This window comes from Lethenteron reissneri, unplaced genomic scaffold, assembly GCF_015708825.2.
Source record: "Lethenteron reissneri isolate LAM-NWPU_2019-01 unplaced genomic scaffold, ASM1570882v1 scaffold_1247, whole genome shotgun sequence".
Taxonomy (NCBI): Eukaryota; Metazoa; Chordata; class Hyperoartia; order Petromyzontiformes; family Petromyzontidae; genus Lethenteron; species Lethenteron reissneri.
Genome location: NW_026890945.1, coordinates 76,309 through 93,031, shown reverse-complemented (window position 1 = coordinate 93,031; position 16,723 = coordinate 76,309). Strand labels below are relative to the sequence as shown.

Here is a 16,723-nt window from a genome sequence, read left to right as displayed (position 1 = left end):
ATGGAGCAAAGGCGCTCAGCACAGCTCAGTACGGCAAGGCAACAATGCGACCGGCGTGGATACAGCACGGAGCGGACTGGAAATTTGACACAGCACCAGAGAGCTCACGCAGGAGAGAAACCCTTCAAGTGCAGTGTGTGTGGGAAGGCATTTTCACGGTCATATTATCTTAAAAGACACCAGAGAGCACACACGGGAGAGAAACCCTTCAAGTGTAGTGTGTGTGGGGTGGCATTTTCACAGTCAAATAATCTTAAAAGATACCAGAGAACACACACAGGAGAGAAACCGTTCAAGTGTACTCTGTGCGGGAAGGCATTTGCACAGTCATCTTCTCTTAAAAAACACCAGAGAATACACACAGGAGAGAAACCCTTCAAGTGCAGTGTGTGTGGGAAGGCACTTTCACGGTCATCTGTTCTTAAAAGACACCAGAGAACACACACAGGAGAGAAACCTTTCAAGTGTACTCTGTGCGGGAAGGCGTTTTCTTTTTTACATCATCTCGTAAGACACCAGAGAACACACACGGGAGAGAAACCCTTCAAGTGCAGTGTGTGTGGGAAGGCATTTGCACATTCATCTACTCTTGTAACACACCAAAGAACACACACGGGAGAGAAACCCTTCAAGTGCACTGTGTGTGGGAAGGCATTTTCACAGTCATCTTCTCTTATAAAACACCAGAGAACACACACGGGAGAGAAACCCTTCAAGTGCACTGTGTGTGGGAAGGCACTTTCACGGTCATCAGATCTTAAAAGACACCAGAGAACACACACGGGAGAGAAACCCTTCAAGTGCATTCTGTGCGGGAAGGCGTTTTCAGATTCTTCCAATCTTCAAGTACACCAGAGAAGACACAAGCATCAGAAGATCCACAAGGACTGGAGTGTGAAATCAGCTTGTGAAAGTCAAAGTGCTGCAATGAGCCCATCCCTCATCAAACAAGAACCGGAAGAAAATCCCAGCTTGGACACTTTTAAAGGTAACGAGGTGAAATATGAAGAGGTGAAGGTGGAATGTGAAGAAGTGATGGTGAAGAGTAAAGAAGTGAAGGTAAAGTGTGAAGATGAAGATTCAAGTCCAGAATGTGACCTTCACATGGATGGAGGCAACGTGAAGCAGGAGGAGAATTCTGACTGAGGCAGAGCGAGGCAACTCCCAGCAGTTTGTGGAAGTGGAGGTGTCGGTGGACTTCCTCCGAGACAATACAAAGTGAAATGGAGACCCGGTAAATGTGTAAGCCAGAGACGATGTCGCTCCAATAGATGCACCTTTGTCACAGGCCTTTAATGACAATAACGTGAAGTTGAACACTCAGTTCCTAGGTTCAGTCTGCAGGGTAAGGGTGGCCAGTCTTTGTGGACCTGTGTGTTGGGTAGATCTCTGAGAGCCAATAAGCTCCCAAGCATTCACGATGTTATAATTGCTTTTACATGGTGCTGACTTAATCCGCTCAGCAACTCGGAGTTTTGTATCGTACCTCGTCTCAAACATTCTAAGAGCACCCCAAGTAGCAGCTGCCCCTGTGTGGCACAAGGTGGTGGCCCTGCACCGGCCTGCGTGTGGACAAGAGCCTGTCAGTAGGGGGCGATGATTGATCTGTCATCTCAGCTGTGTCGTTAGTAGGTAATGTTTAGAATTTGCTACATTTTTGACCCAGACGCCAACATGCAAAGGCCTACTCGTTTTGAATTGCACAATTATGTGTTTCACATCCACTGTTCAGTAGAGGGTGCATTCTTTAAATAGCTCCTTGTTAATAAGATGTTATCTAAACTAAATTGTTCAATTTTGGCAGAACGTAATCAACCAGGTAGGGTGTTGACTGTTGTGTTGGCTGACTCTTGTGTTGTGTTGCATTATATTTCTAAGTTCACTATGTTTTCTCATTCACTTGTTGTACCTGACGATGGTTGCTTGTGTTCCAATCGAAACGTCGTATTCTATTAAATTTCGTTCTACGAGACTTTACTGAAAGAACCAGAGAATAAGATGTCATCTGATGCAGTATATTTCACTGCAGTAATTAAATGTTGTGCATATGCCTGTCAATAATTTAGAATGAATACTTGTCTGATTGTGTGCGTACATGTAACGCACACTGTACGTACACAATGCACACACAGTGTACACAGTGCACCCACACTGTACACTGTGTGTGTGTACACACTGTGTACACACACACACGCTCACAGTGTACACACACTGTACACACACTGTGCACACAGTGTACACACACAATGTGTACACACAGAGTGTACACACACACAGTGTACATAGTGTGTGTACACACACACTGTGTACAGTGTGCGTGTGTACACACACAGTGTACACACGCACAGTGTACACACGCACAGTATACACACACAGTGTACACACGCACAGTGTACACACGCACAGTACACACACACACACAGTGTACACACACACACACAGTGTACACACACACACTGTACACACACACACAGTGTACACACACACGCACAGTGTACACACAGTGTACACACACACTGTGCACACACACACAGTATACACACACAGTGTACACACGCACAGTGTACACACACAGTGTACACACGCACAGTGTACACACGCACAGTACACACACACACAGTGTACACACACACACAGTGTACACACACACACACTGTACACACACACTGTACACACACGCACAGTGTACACACACACTGTGCACACACACACAGTATACACACACAGTGTACACACACACACTGTGTACACACACACAATGTAGACACGCACTCACTGTGTACACACACAATAATGTCCACGTTGTAGTTGCTCAGCTCACACACCCAAGGGGTCTCTGTTCAAGAGATGGAGCAATGGAAATTTAATCTAAAAACTTAAACTCCAATCCAGCTCTGTGACGTCACACTCCACCACGCCCTTGTGGTGCGTGACGTCACCTCCGCGATGGTCACTGCTGAATCTGTGGGAGTGGAGTGTCTTGTATCCCGGAAGTGACGTCATGTCACTTTCTGCTGCCGCGTGACGTCACGAGGTAACAGGAAGCTGCCCGCTCCACGCTTTTTCTGAAATCTGAGGTGATAAATTCTCGTGGTGGTTTGTGGTTGTTGTTTACCAAGGTAGAGCCTCTCGTAGGGATGTCAATTGAGTAGCATTGGAATCGATGTCCAGGTTGGAACATCACAAGGCGCGGCCTGGCCACGCGGGGCCTTGCCTCCTGCCCTCGCCTGAGTTAGTTTAGTTTGTCTTCACGCGGCTCGCCACTTTGTAACTCTGTTTTATTGTTACAGTGAGGGGACAAGTATTTGATCTAAATTTAGATTTAAAGCTTCTTTCGTGACTGCAGGGATTCAACTTCTTGGTTCTTTCGGTAAAGTCACGTAGAAGGGAAATAATAAAATAATAAAAATAAAACATAAAAATTCTTATATTACTATTATATTATTTTATTGTTTTATTTTTTGTTGTTTTATTACTTACCTTCTACGTGACTTTACCGAAAAACAATAAAATAATTATATTATTATACCATTTTATTATGTTTTATTTTTATTATTTTATTACTGCCCTTCTACGTGACTTTACCGAAAGAACCAAGAAAAAGTATTTGATCCCCTGCTGATTGTGTACGTTTGCCCGCTGACAAAGAAATGATCAGTCTGTAGTTTTAATGGTAGGTTTATTTGAACAGTGAGAGACAGAATAACAACAAAATCCAGAAAGACGCGTCAAAAATGTTATGAATTGATTTGCATTTTAATGAGGGAAATAAGTATTTGACCCCCTCTGCAAAACATGACTTAGTACTTGGTGGCAAAACCCTTGTTGGCAATCACAGAGGTCAGACGTTTCTTGTAGTTGGCCACCAGGTTTGCACACATCTCGGGAGGGATTTTGTCCCACTCCTCTTTGCAGATCTTCAAGTCGTTAAGGCTTCGAGGCTGACGTTTGGCAACTCGAACCTTCAGATCCCTCCACAGATTGTCTATGTGATTAAGGTCTGGAGACTGGCTAGGCCACTCCAGGACCTTAATGTGCTTCTTCTTGAGCCACTCCTTTGTTGCCTTGGGCTGTGTTTTTTTGGTCATTGTCATGCTGGAATACCCATCCACGACCCATTTTCAATGCCCTGGCTGAGGGAAGGAGGTTCTCACCCAAGATTTGACGGTACATGGCCCCGTCCATTGTCCCTTTGATGCGGTGAAGTTGTCCTGTCCCCTTAGCAGAAAAACACCCCCAAAGCATAATGTTTCCACCTCCATATTTGACGGTGGGGATGGTGTTCTTGGGGTCATAGGCAGCATTCCTCCTTCTCCAAACACGGCGAGTTGAGTTGATGCCAAAGAGCTCCATTTTGGTCTCATCTGACCACAACACTTTCACCCAGTTGTCCTTTAAATCATTCAGATGTTCATTGGCAAACTTCAGACGGGCATGTATATGTGCTTTCTTGAGCAGCGGGACCTTGCGGGCGCTGCAGGATTTCAGTCCTTCACGGCGTAGTGTGTTACCAATTGTTTTCTTGGTGACTATGGTCCCAGCTGCCTTGTGTAGTTCTGGGCTGATTCCTCACCGTTCTCATGATCATTGCAACTCCACGAGGTGAGATCTTGCATGGAACCCCAGGCCGAGGGAGATTGACAGTTCTTGTGTGTTTCTTCTATTTGCGAATAATCGCACCAACTGTTGTCACCTTCTCACCAAGCTGCTTGGCGATGGTCTTGTAGCCCATTCCAGCCATGTGTAGGTCTACAATCTTGTCCCTGCCATCATTGGAGAGCTCTTTGGTCTTGGCCATGGTGGAGAGTTTGGAATCTGATTGATTGATTGCTTCTGTGAACAGGTGTCTTTTATAAAGGTAACAAGCTAAGATTAGGAGCACTCCCTTTAAGAGTGTGCTCCTAATCTCAGCTCGTTACCTGTATAAAAGACACCTGGGAGCCAGAAATCTTACTGATTGAGAGGGGATCAAATACTTATTTCCCTCATTAAAATGCAAATCAATTTATAACATTTTTGACACGCGTTTTTCAGGATTTTTGTTGTTGTTATTCTGTCTCTCACTGTTCAAATAAACATACCATTAAAATTATAGACTGATCATTTCTTTGTCAGTGGGCAAACGTACAAAATCAGCAGGGGATCAAATACTTTTTTCCCTCACTGTAAATATTCACGCAGTTTCTATTTTTCATTTTTTGTACCAGGCCAAGCCGGCTTGAGCTGCTCTACCACTCTTGTTCTCAGAAGCTACCTGCCCACAACGCAAGGTGAGGCTTTGTGAACTTGTGTGTGAATGTGTGGACTTAAAACTTTCGTGACTGCAGGAATTCATATTCTTGGTTCTTTCGGTAAAGTCACTTAGACAGAAAATTTAATAAAAATAACAGATGATGAAATAAAAATTATAAAATTGTAAATAAAGAGAAAAAACAACGTTTCGATCGCAACACAAGTGGTCTTTATTTTATTTAATGTTATTATCTATTATTGATATTTTCTACCTACGTAACTTTACCGAAAGAACCAAGAATACGTGTGGAAATGTGTATCGGTCAAAGACGCTAAACGCGTACTGATGTTGACTCTAAATGTGGAGGGCAAACCCGGGGAATCCGGAGGAAAATCCACGCGACCACGGAGAGAGAGACACGCAAACTCCAAATATACAGCAGCAGCAGGCGCCAGGGCCGGGATCGAACCCACGACTTCCTGTACACCAGGTGAGGTAGTTAACATCTCACCACGTAGAGAGAGAAACACGCAAACTCCAGTTAGCCTCGGCTATGTTGATTGATCCTCAATTAATTACTTGGTGGAGTGAGGAATCATTTATTCTGAGCAGATGAAGGTGGCCAGGCATGGGTCTGGACACACCACCACCTGTGAACCATGCCAGTGTGTGACAGTGTCAAGTTTGTGTTTGCAGTAAAGTCTATTAACTCTATTGAACACAGAGGTTATATCACAACAATAGTTTATTTTTGTTTTCCTCTGGAACTCTTTGTAAGAATGGAAACAGGAAGTTAACACAGCACACACGTGCAGCTGAAAGTCGGATCTGTTCATCCCAGCCTTCAAGGACATCTGAGCCTGGATTCACACCTGAGTTGCGATTGAACATGAATTTATGCATTTCTGCATAACACAAATAGAATTGTTTTAACACCCTTTGCAATGTCAGCTGAATTTAGCTTTTATACATATTCCTTTTGTAGCCAGACAGCCGAAATTGTGTGCTCGGAGTTTTGGGTTAACATTCATTTTTAAGATATGAGGGCTCCCAGGCATATTTATGACCACTTGCCCTCTCATTGTGTGCCATTACAGCCCGTGTGATGAATTTGAGAAACGTTTTTACTACATAATGAATATATGAATAAGTATAGACGTGTAAGTCACGTGTGACTGTACGTATGCGTTCTTCTGTGCATAGATACCGGAGTGGATATATTCTTAGGTTTTTTCGGTAAAGTCACGTAGGTAAAACATTTTAATTAATAAAAGTAAAATAAAACAAATTAAAAAAGTGACGACGTTTCGGAAGCAACACAAGCCTCCGTCTTCAGGTGGAAACGTCACAGCCACGACAGCTGTATTTTTTTTGTATTTTCTTTTTTTACTTGATACAGCTGTCGTGGCTGTGACGGTTCCACCTGAAGACGGAGGCTTGTGTTGCTTCCGAAACGTCAATTTTTTAATTTGTTTATTTTTACTTTAATTTAATTTTTTTACATACGTGACTTTACCGAAAAAACCTAAGAATATGAATCCTTGCAGTCACGAAAGCTTCAAATCTAGAATGGTGTGGATATTCCTATTATCTGTCTGCAGCTGACGCTTCCTTCGACGCTTCCTCTGCAGAATTGGTCTGATGGAGCAAAGGCAGTCAGCACAGCTCGGTACGGCAAGGCAACAATGCGACCAGAGTGCATACAGCACGGAGCGCACTGTAAATTTGACACAGCACCAGAGAACACACACAGGAGAGAAACGTTTCAAGTGCACTGTGTGTGGGAAGGCCTTTGCAAAGTCACGTAATCTTGTAATACACCAGAGAACACACACGGGAGAGAAACCCTTCAAGTGCACTGTGTGTGGGAAAGCGTTTGCACATTCATGTACTCTTGTAAGACACCAGAGAATACACACGGGAGAGAAACCCTTCAAGTGCAGTGTGTGTGCGAAGGCATTTTCTCATTCATCTGTTCTTAAAAAACACCAGAGAACACACACAGGAGAGAAACCCTTCAAGTGCAGTGTGTGTAGCATGGCATTTTCACGGTCATCTTCTCTTAAAAATCACCATAGAACACACACAGGAGAGAAACCCTTCAGGTGCATTCTGTGCGGGAAATCCTTTGCAAAGTCACATAATCTTGTAATACATCAGAGAACACACACGGGAGTGAAACCTTTCAGGTGCACAATTTGCGGGAAGGCGTTTGCACAAGCATCTGTTGTTCAGACCCACCAGAGAATACACACAGGAGAGAAACCCTTCAAGTGCACTGTGTGTGGGAAGGCATTTTCACTGTCATCTTCTTTTAAAAAACACCAGAGAACACACACAGGAGAGAAACCCTTCAAGTGCACTGTGTGTAGCATGGCATTTTCACAGTCATCTGATCTTAAAAAACATCAGAGAACACACACAGGAGAGAAACCCTTCAGGTGCTTTCTGTGCGGGAAGGCGTTTACACGGTCAGAACATCTTCAAAGACACGAGAGAACGCACACGGGAGAGAAACACTTCAAAATTCACGACGTGACTTTTCCGAAAAAACCTAAGAATATGAATCCTTGCAGTCACGAAAGCTTCAAATCTAGAATTGTCGGTAATGTTTAGAATTATCTACATTTTGACTCAAGACGCAATCATGCAATGGCCTACTCGTTTTGAATGACACAATAGTATGTTTTACATCCACTGTTAAGCAGACGGTGCATAATTATTTAAAATAGCTTAATACGATGTAACCTGGTGCAGTATATTTCACTGCAGTAATTACATTTTGTTAAAATGTAAAATGTCTGTCAATAATTTAGAATGAACACTGATTTTGTGTACATGCAACATTTTATTTACAAGGGTCAAACATTGAATAAGTGATGTTAGGACAAAGTGTGTGTTTTTGGAAGTAACCTGTACAGATAACTCAGGTGAGACCCGTTGTTCTTGTGATACAGCTCAAAGGGTAGTTTTAAATCCTTTATATTAAGTTCACTTGCTTGCTTACGACCGTGCAAATCTTTCGGTCATTTTTAACCCACTTCCCGTGATCCAATCGAGCTGACATTTTGCACACAGACTCGTTGTGCGTGACAATTAATGTTCGTGAAATTTTTTTTCAAAAATTTTACACTGTTTATGGAAATTTTTTAAAATATTTAATTACCAATTGCTTAATGGTGGCAGACAATCATCTGACCCATAGGTGGCAGCCATCTCAAGCCAGAGGACGAGAGGACTCTAGCCGCCACGCATATAAAGGATTTATAGTGAAAAACTTTGTTTTTACGGGTTATACTTGTTTAAATCCTTTATATTAAGTTCGCTTGCTTGCTTAGGACCGTGCAAATCTTTCGGTCGTTTTTTAACCCACTTCCCATGATCCAATCGAGCTGACATTTTGCACACAGACTCGTTGTGCGTGACAATTAATTTTCGTGAAAAATTTCCAAAATTTTACACTGTTTAGGGAATTTTTTTAAAATATTTAATTACCAATTGCTTAATGGTGGCAGACAATCATCTGACCCATAGGTGGCAGCCATATCAAGCCAGAGGACGAGAGGACTCTCGCCGCCACGCATATAAAGGATTTATAGTGAAAAACTTTGTTTTTACGGGTTAATTTTTTGTGTTTCCGGAAGCATTTGTCTCTGGAGCAACTCATCGTCTTTGAAATAGGGAGCACGCTCGGATTATTTAATTATGTTTAATTTTTATTATGGTATTACTTCCCTTCTACGTGATGACTTTACCGAAAGAACCAAGAAGATGAATCCCTGCAGTCACGAAAGCTTTAAATCGAGAACATTTACCTAATTAGCGCATTGATTTTTGTGTTCGTTTAAGCGCCCGTCTTGATTGCAACACGCGTAGCGTTCCACGTATCGGCGCTATATTTAATTAATAAATAACCCCGCCTCCCTCTCTAAAGCACACAGACCAATTCTGACCTTATTGGTCACCCCGTGCCCTTATACATCTGTAGTGACATAAGAAGGGAGGGGCTGCTGGGGGCTCTGGGTTCCCGGGCGGGTCCAGACGCTTAAGCCTCTGGGCGCCAGGCGCTGGGTTCCCAGGGGGTCCAGACGCTTAAGCCTCTGGGTGCCGCCAACGGGGGGGGGGGGGGCTGTGTGTGCTCTGTGGGATGTCTGGTGGCGCACACGGCCCCACCCCTCGTTGGACCAGGCATAAAAGGGGAGCTCCCTGGACGATCGGGGCCCAGTTGTAACTCAAGACCCAAGACCCACGACCAGCCATCTGAAGACCCTGGGATGCTGTGAGAGCCAGTGCTGGGACTCTGGAACTCCCGACTCTACGACCTTGTGAGGGCGAGTTCCGGAGCGTAGCCAGAGTAGAGTATCTAGGCTGTGTAGCTAGGCTGTGTACCTTGGCTTTAACAGAGTATCAGGACTGTTGGGAGTACTGTTGGAGTGTTGTAATAAAGAAGTTACCTCTACAAGTGTGTGTGTACACTGTGTACACACACACAGTGTACACACACAATGTACACACACTCACTGTGTACACACACATAGTGTACACACACAGTGTACACACACAGTCTACACACTCACTGTGCACACACACAGTCTACACACTCACTGTGTACACACACAATGTACACACACACTCACTGTGTACACACACATAGTGTACACACACAATGTACACACACACACAGTGTACACACACACTCACTGTGTACACACAGTATACACACACAATGTACACACACAATGTACACACACACACACTGTGTACACACACAATAATGTCCACGTTGTAGTTTCTGAGCTCACGCACCCAAGGGGTCTCTGTTCAAGAGATGGAGCAATGGAAATTTAATCTAAAAACTTTAACTCCAATCCAGCTCTGTGACGTCACCCTGCACCGCGCTCTTGTGCGTGACGTCACCTCCGCGATGGTCACTGCTGAATCTGTGGGAGGGGACTGTCTTGTATCCCGGAAGTGACGTTATGTCACTTTCTGCTGCCGCGTGACGTCACGAGGTAACAGAAAGCTGCCCGCTCCGCGCTTTTTCTGAAATCTGAGGTGATAAATTCTTGTGGTGGTTTGTGGTTGTTGTTGTTTACCAAGGTAGAGCCTCTCGTAGGGATGTCAATTGAGCAGCATTGGAATCGATGTCCAGGTTGGAACATTACAAGGCGCGGCCTGGCTACGCGGGGCCTTGCCTCCTGCCCTCGCCTGAGTTAGTTTAGTTTGTCTTCACGCGGCTCGCCACTTTGTAACTCTGTTTTATTCTACAGTGAGGGGACAAGTATTTGATCTAAATTTAGATTTAAAGCTTTCGTGACTGCAGGGATTCAACTTCTTGGTTCTTTCGGTAAAGTCGTCACGTAGAAGGAAAGTAATAAAATAATAAAAAATAAAACATAAAAATTATTATATTACTATTATATTATTTTATTATGTTTTATTTTTATTATTTTATTACTGCCCTTCTACGTGACTTTACCGAAAGAACCAAGAAAAAGTATTTGATCCCCTGCTGATTGTGTACGTTTGCCCACTGACAATGAAATGATCAGTCTGTAGTTTTAATGGTAGGTTTATTTGAACAGTGAGAGACAGAATAACAAAAAAAAAATCCAGAAAGACGCGTCAAAATGTTATAAATTGATTGGCATTTTAATGAGGGAAATAAGTATTTGACCCCCTCTGCAAAACATGACTTAGTACTTGGTGGCAAAACCCTTGTTGGCAATCACAGAGGTCAGACGTTTCTTGTAGTTGGCCACCAGGTTTGCACACATCTCAGGAGGAATTTTGTCCCACCACTCCTCTTTGCAGATCTTCTCCAAGTCATTAAGGTTTCGAGGCTGACGTTTGGCAACTCGAACCTTCAGCTCCCTCCACAGATTTTCTATGGGATTAAGGTCTGGAGACTGGCTAGGCCACTCCAGGACCTTAATGTGCTTCTTCTTGAGCCACTCCTTTGTTGCCTTGGCCGTGTGTTTTGGGTCATTGTCATGCTGGAATACCCATCCACGACTCATTTTCAATGCCCTGGCTGAGGGAAGGAGGTTCTCACCCAAGATTTGACGGTACATGGCCCCGTCCATCGTCCCTTTGATGCGGTGAAGTTGTCCTGTACCCTTAGCAGAAAAACACCCCCAAAACATAATGTTTCCACCTCCATATTTGACGGTGGGGATGGTGTTCTTGGGGTCATAGGCAGCATTCCTCCTCCAAACACGGCGAGTTGAGTTGATGCCAAAGCGCTCCATTTTGGTCTAAACTGACCACAACACTTTCACCCAGTTGTCCTTTGAATCATTCAGATGTTAATTGGCAAACTTCAGACGCGCATGTATATGTGCTTTCTTGAGCAGGGGGACCTTGCGGGCGCTGCAGGATTTCAGTCCTTCACGTCGTAGTGTGTTACCAACTGTTTTCTTGGTGACTATGGTCCCAGCTGCCTTGAGATTATTGACAAGATCCTCCCGTGCAGTTCTGGGCTGATTCCTCACCGTTCTCATCATTGCAACTCCACGAGGTGAGATCTTGCATGGAGCCCCAGGCCGAGGGAGATTGACAGTTCTTGTGTGTCTTCCATTTACGAATAATCACACCAACTGTTGTCACCTTCTCACCAAGCTGCTTGGTGAGGGTCTTGTAGCCCATTCCAGCCTTGTGCAGGTCTACAATCTTGTCCCTGACATCCTTGGAGAGCTCTTTGGTCTTATCCATGGTGGAGAGTTTGGAATCTGATTGATTGCTTCTGTGAACAGGTGTCTTTTATACAGGTAACAAGCTAAGATTAGGATCACTCCCTTTAAGAGTGTGCTCCTAATCTCAACTCGTTACCTGTATAAAAGACACATGGGAGCCAGAAATCTTTCTGATTGAGAGGGGGTCAAATACTTATTTATGCCATTAAAATGCAAATCAATTTATAACATTTTTGACATGCGTTTTTCTGGATTTTTTTGTTGTTATTTTGTCTCTCACTGTTCAAATAAACATAACATTTAAATTATAGACTGAGCATTTCTTTGTCAGTGGGCAAACGTACAAAATCAGCAGGGGATCAAAATACTTTTTCCCCTCACTGTAAATATTCACGCAGTTTCTATTTTTCATATTTTGTACCAGGCCAAGCCGGCTTGAGCTGCTCTACCGCTCTTGTTCTCAGAAGCTACCTGCCCACAACGCAAGGTGAGGTTTTGTGAACTTGCGTGTGAATGTGTTGCCTTAAAACTTTCGTGACTGCTGGAATTCATATTCTTGGTTCTTTCGGTAAAGTCACTTAGACAGAAAATTAAATAAAAATAACAGATGATGAAATAAAAATTATTAAATTGTAAATAAAGAGAAAAAACACGATGTTTCGATCGCAACACAAGTGGTCTTTATTTTATTTAATTTTATTATCTATTATTGATATTTTCTATCTACGTAACTTTACCGAAAGAACCAAGAATACGTGTGGTAATGTGTATCGGTCAAAGACGCTAAACGCGTACTGATGTTGACTCTAAATGTGGAGGGGAAACCCGGGAGATCCGGAGGAAAATCCACGCGACCACGGAGAGAGAGACACGCAAACTCCAAATATACAGCAGCAGGCGTCAGGGCGGGATCGAACCCACGACTTCCTGCATACCAGGTGAGGTAGTTAACATCTCACCACGGAGAGAGAGACACACAAACTCCAAATATACAGCAGCAGGCGCCAGGGCCGGGATCGAACCCACGACTTCCTGCATACCAGGTGAGGTAGTTAACATCTCACCACGGAGAGAGAGACACGCAAACTCCAAATATACAGCAGCAGGCGTCAGGGCCCGGATCGAACCCACGACTTCCTGTATACCAGGTGAGGTAGTTAACATCTCACCACGGAGAGAGAGACACACAAACTCCAGTTAGCCTCGGCTATGTTGATTGATCCACAATTAATTACTTGCTGGAGTGAGGAATCATTTATTCTGAGCAGATGAAGGTGGCCAGGCATGGTTCTGGTCAAACCACCACCTGTTAACCATGCCAGTGTGTGACAGTGTCAAGTTTGTGTTTGCAGTAAAGTCTATTAACTCTGTTGAACACGGAGGTTATATCAAAACAATAGTTTATTTTTGTTTCCCTCTGGAAGCACATGCAGCTCAATTCAGATCTGTTCATCCCAGCATTCAAGGACATCTAAGTTGTGATTGAACGTTAATTTATGCATTTCTGCATAGCACAAATAGAATTGTTTTCAACACCCTTTGCAATGTCAGCTGAATTTAGCTTTTATACATATTCCTTTTGTAGCCAGACAGCCGAAATTGTGTGCTCGGAGTTTTGGGTTAACATTCATTTTTAAGATACGAGGGCTCCCAGGCATATTTATGACCACTTGCCCTCTCATTGTGTGCCATCACAGCCCGTGTGATGAATTTGAGAAACGTTTTTACTACATCATGAATATATGAATAAGTATAGACGTGTAAGTCACGTGTGACTGTACGTATGCGTTCTTCTGTGCCTCGATACCGGAGTGGATATATTCTTAGGTTTTTTTCGGTAAAGTCACGTAGGTAAAAAATGTAAATTAATAAAAGGAAATAAAACAAATTAAAAAATTGACGACGTTTCGGAAGCAACACAAGCCTCCGTCTTCAGGTGGAAACGTCACAGCCACGACAGCTGTATTTTTTTTGTATTTTTTTTTTTTACTTGATACAGCTGTCGTGGCTATGACGGTTCCACCTGAAGACGGAGGCTTGTGTTGCTTCCGAAACGTCGTGAATTTTTTTATTTGTTTTATTTTACTTTTAATTAAAATGTTTTACCTGCGTGACTTTACCGAAAAAACCTAAGAATATGAATCCTTGCAGTCACGAAAGCTTCAAATCTAGAATGGTGTGGACATTCCTATTATCTGTCTGCAGCTGACGCTTCCTTCGACGCTTCCTCTGCAGAATTGGTCTAATGGAGCAAAGGCAGTCAGCACAGCTCGGTACGGCAAGGCAACAATGCGACCAGAGTGCATACAGCACGGATCGCACTGGAAATTTGACACAGCACCAGAGAACACACACAGGAGAGAAACCCTTCAAGTGCAGTGTGTGGGAAGGCATTTTCACAGTCATATCATCTTGAAAATCACCAGAGAACACACACAGGAGAGAAACCCTTCAGGTGCTTTCTGTGCGGGAAAACGTTTGCAAAGTCACAAACTCTTCAAAGACACCAGAGAACACACACGGGAGAGAAACCCTTCAAGTGCAGTGTGTGTGGGAAGGCATTTTCACAGTCACATAATCTTGTAATACACCAGAGAACACACACTGGAGTGAAACCTTTCAGGTGCACGATTTGCGGGAAGGCGTTTGCACAAGCATCCGTTGTTCAGGCCCACCAGAGAACACACACAGGAGAGAAACCCTTCAAGTGCACTGTGTGTGGGAAGGCATTTTGTCAGTCATCTACTCTTAAAAATCATCAGAGAACACACACAGGAGAGAAACTCTTCAAGTGCACTGTGTGTAGCAAGGCATTTTCACAGTCACCTGCTCTTAAAAATCACCAGAGAACACACACGGGAGAGAAACCCTTCAGGTGCTTTCTTTGCGGTAAGGCGTTTACACGGTCAGAACATCTTCAAAGACACGAGAGAACGCACACGGGAGAGAAACCCTTCAGGTGCACTTGGCGGGAAGGCGTTTGCACGGTCATCAAATCTTCAACGACACCAGAGAACGCACAAGCATCAGAAGATCTGCAAGGAGTGGAGTCTGAAATCAGCTTGTGAAAGTCAAAGTGCTGCAATGAGCCCATCCCTCATCAAACAATAACTGGAGGAAAATCCCAGCTTGGACACTTAAAGGTATCGAGGTGAAATGTGAAGAGGTGATGGTGAAGAGCAAAGAAGTGATGGTGAAGAGTGAAGAAGTGATGGTAAAATGTGAAGATGAAGATTATACTGCAAAATGGGACCTTCACATTGATGGAGGCAACGTGAAGCAGGATGAGAATTCTGACTGTGAGGCAGAGTGAGGCAACTCCCAGCAGTTTGTGGAGGTGGAGGTGTGGGTGGACTTCTTAGAAAACACAAAGTCAAGGTGAGACCCGGTAGATGTGTCAGCTTGAGACGTCGCTCCAATAGATGCTCCTTTGTCACGGGCCTTTAATGAAAATAATGTGAAGTTGAACACTCAGTTCCTGGGTTCAACCTGCAGAGTAAGAGTGAGCGGCCAGTCTTTGTGTTCCCTGTGGGTTGGGTAGATCCCTGTGTTACGATCTAAACTTCCTGATCTACTATTATTTTTGCTACCAACATGACTTTACTGAAAGAACCAAAGAGTATGTGAACAAGAGCCTGTCAGTAGGGGGGCGACGATGTTTCATGTCAGTTGTGTAATTTGTCGGTAATGTTGAGAATTTGCTACATTTTGACTCAAGACGCAAGCATGCAATGGCCTACTGGTTTTGAATGACACAATAGTATGTTTTACATCCACTGTTAAGCAGACGGTGCATAATTATTTGAAATAGCTTAACCTGGTGCAGTATATTTCACTGCAGTAATTAAATTTTGTTAAAATGGAAAATGTCTGTCAATGATTTAGAATGAACACTGATTTTGTGTACATGCAACATTTTATTTATGAGGGTCAAACATTGAATAAGTGATGTTAGGACAAAGTTTGTGTTTTTGGAAGTAACCTGTACAGATCACTCAGGTGAGACCCGTTGTTCTTGTGATACAGGTCACATGCCCGTTTGCTTTTAAATAAATGTGTGCATCTTTTGATTGAAAGCTTTCGTGACTGCAGTGAACTATTTGTCTTTTGTCAACGTGACAGAATCCTGTGTTGGGATCTTGAGAGATGACGATAGCTGGGGAGGCTTTCATTCAGCCATAGATCAATCACGGCTGACAATGGTCATTCCATTTACGAGACTTTACCCGGTGTAAGAGGCCGGAGTATACCCAAATGCCGTAGTATACCCACAGGCCGTAGTATACCCACAGGTGTAGTATACCCGGGGTCTAAACGGCCTAGGCTAGATTATAGCCGGGTATATTATGGCCTAGGCCAAATGATGCCCCTCTAGGTCAAATCATCATACCCCCGTGATAGTAATGGCGTTGAGCGATATACACGTGAATTACTAAATTTTTCCAACATTTTATTTTAAACTGTAAACACATCGACTTTGACTGCTTCAACCAGAAAAAAACTTTAATAATAACCCCTGAACCCTAAAAATGCTTCAATTGATCAAATTTAGATTCTTACTTCCACGCGTATGCGTTTTAGATATCGATAGAAGTTCGTTGTCGCCTTTTCTCTGTATGGATAATTGCCTTTGAACTTTCACACGGGGCATAGTCTGGCCTGGAGTGGTATGGTCTGGCCCAGTCGAGTTTAAACCCCCAGGGGGTCTAGTTTAGCCTTGGAGACTTCATCCCCCCCCCCCGGGTATACTCTGGACTGGGCCAAACTATACCCGGGTTTAATCGGGGCAGGGGTT

The 16,723-nt window shown here is 43.6% G+C and overlaps 1 protein-coding gene across 1 annotated transcript; it reads left to right on the top strand.

Moving 5' to 3' along the window:
• Positions 1–15,968, top strand: LOC133361826 (zinc finger protein 271-like). The gene is made up of 2 exons (XM_061580817.1): positions 1–1,134; positions 14,295–15,968. Exons 1-2 carry the CDS (start codon positions 1–3, stop codon positions 14,994–14,996), a joined length of 1,836 nt encoding a protein of 611 aa, XP_061436801.1. The 3' UTR covers positions 14,997–15,968.
• The last annotated feature ends 755 nt before the right edge of the window (positions 15,969–16,723 follow it).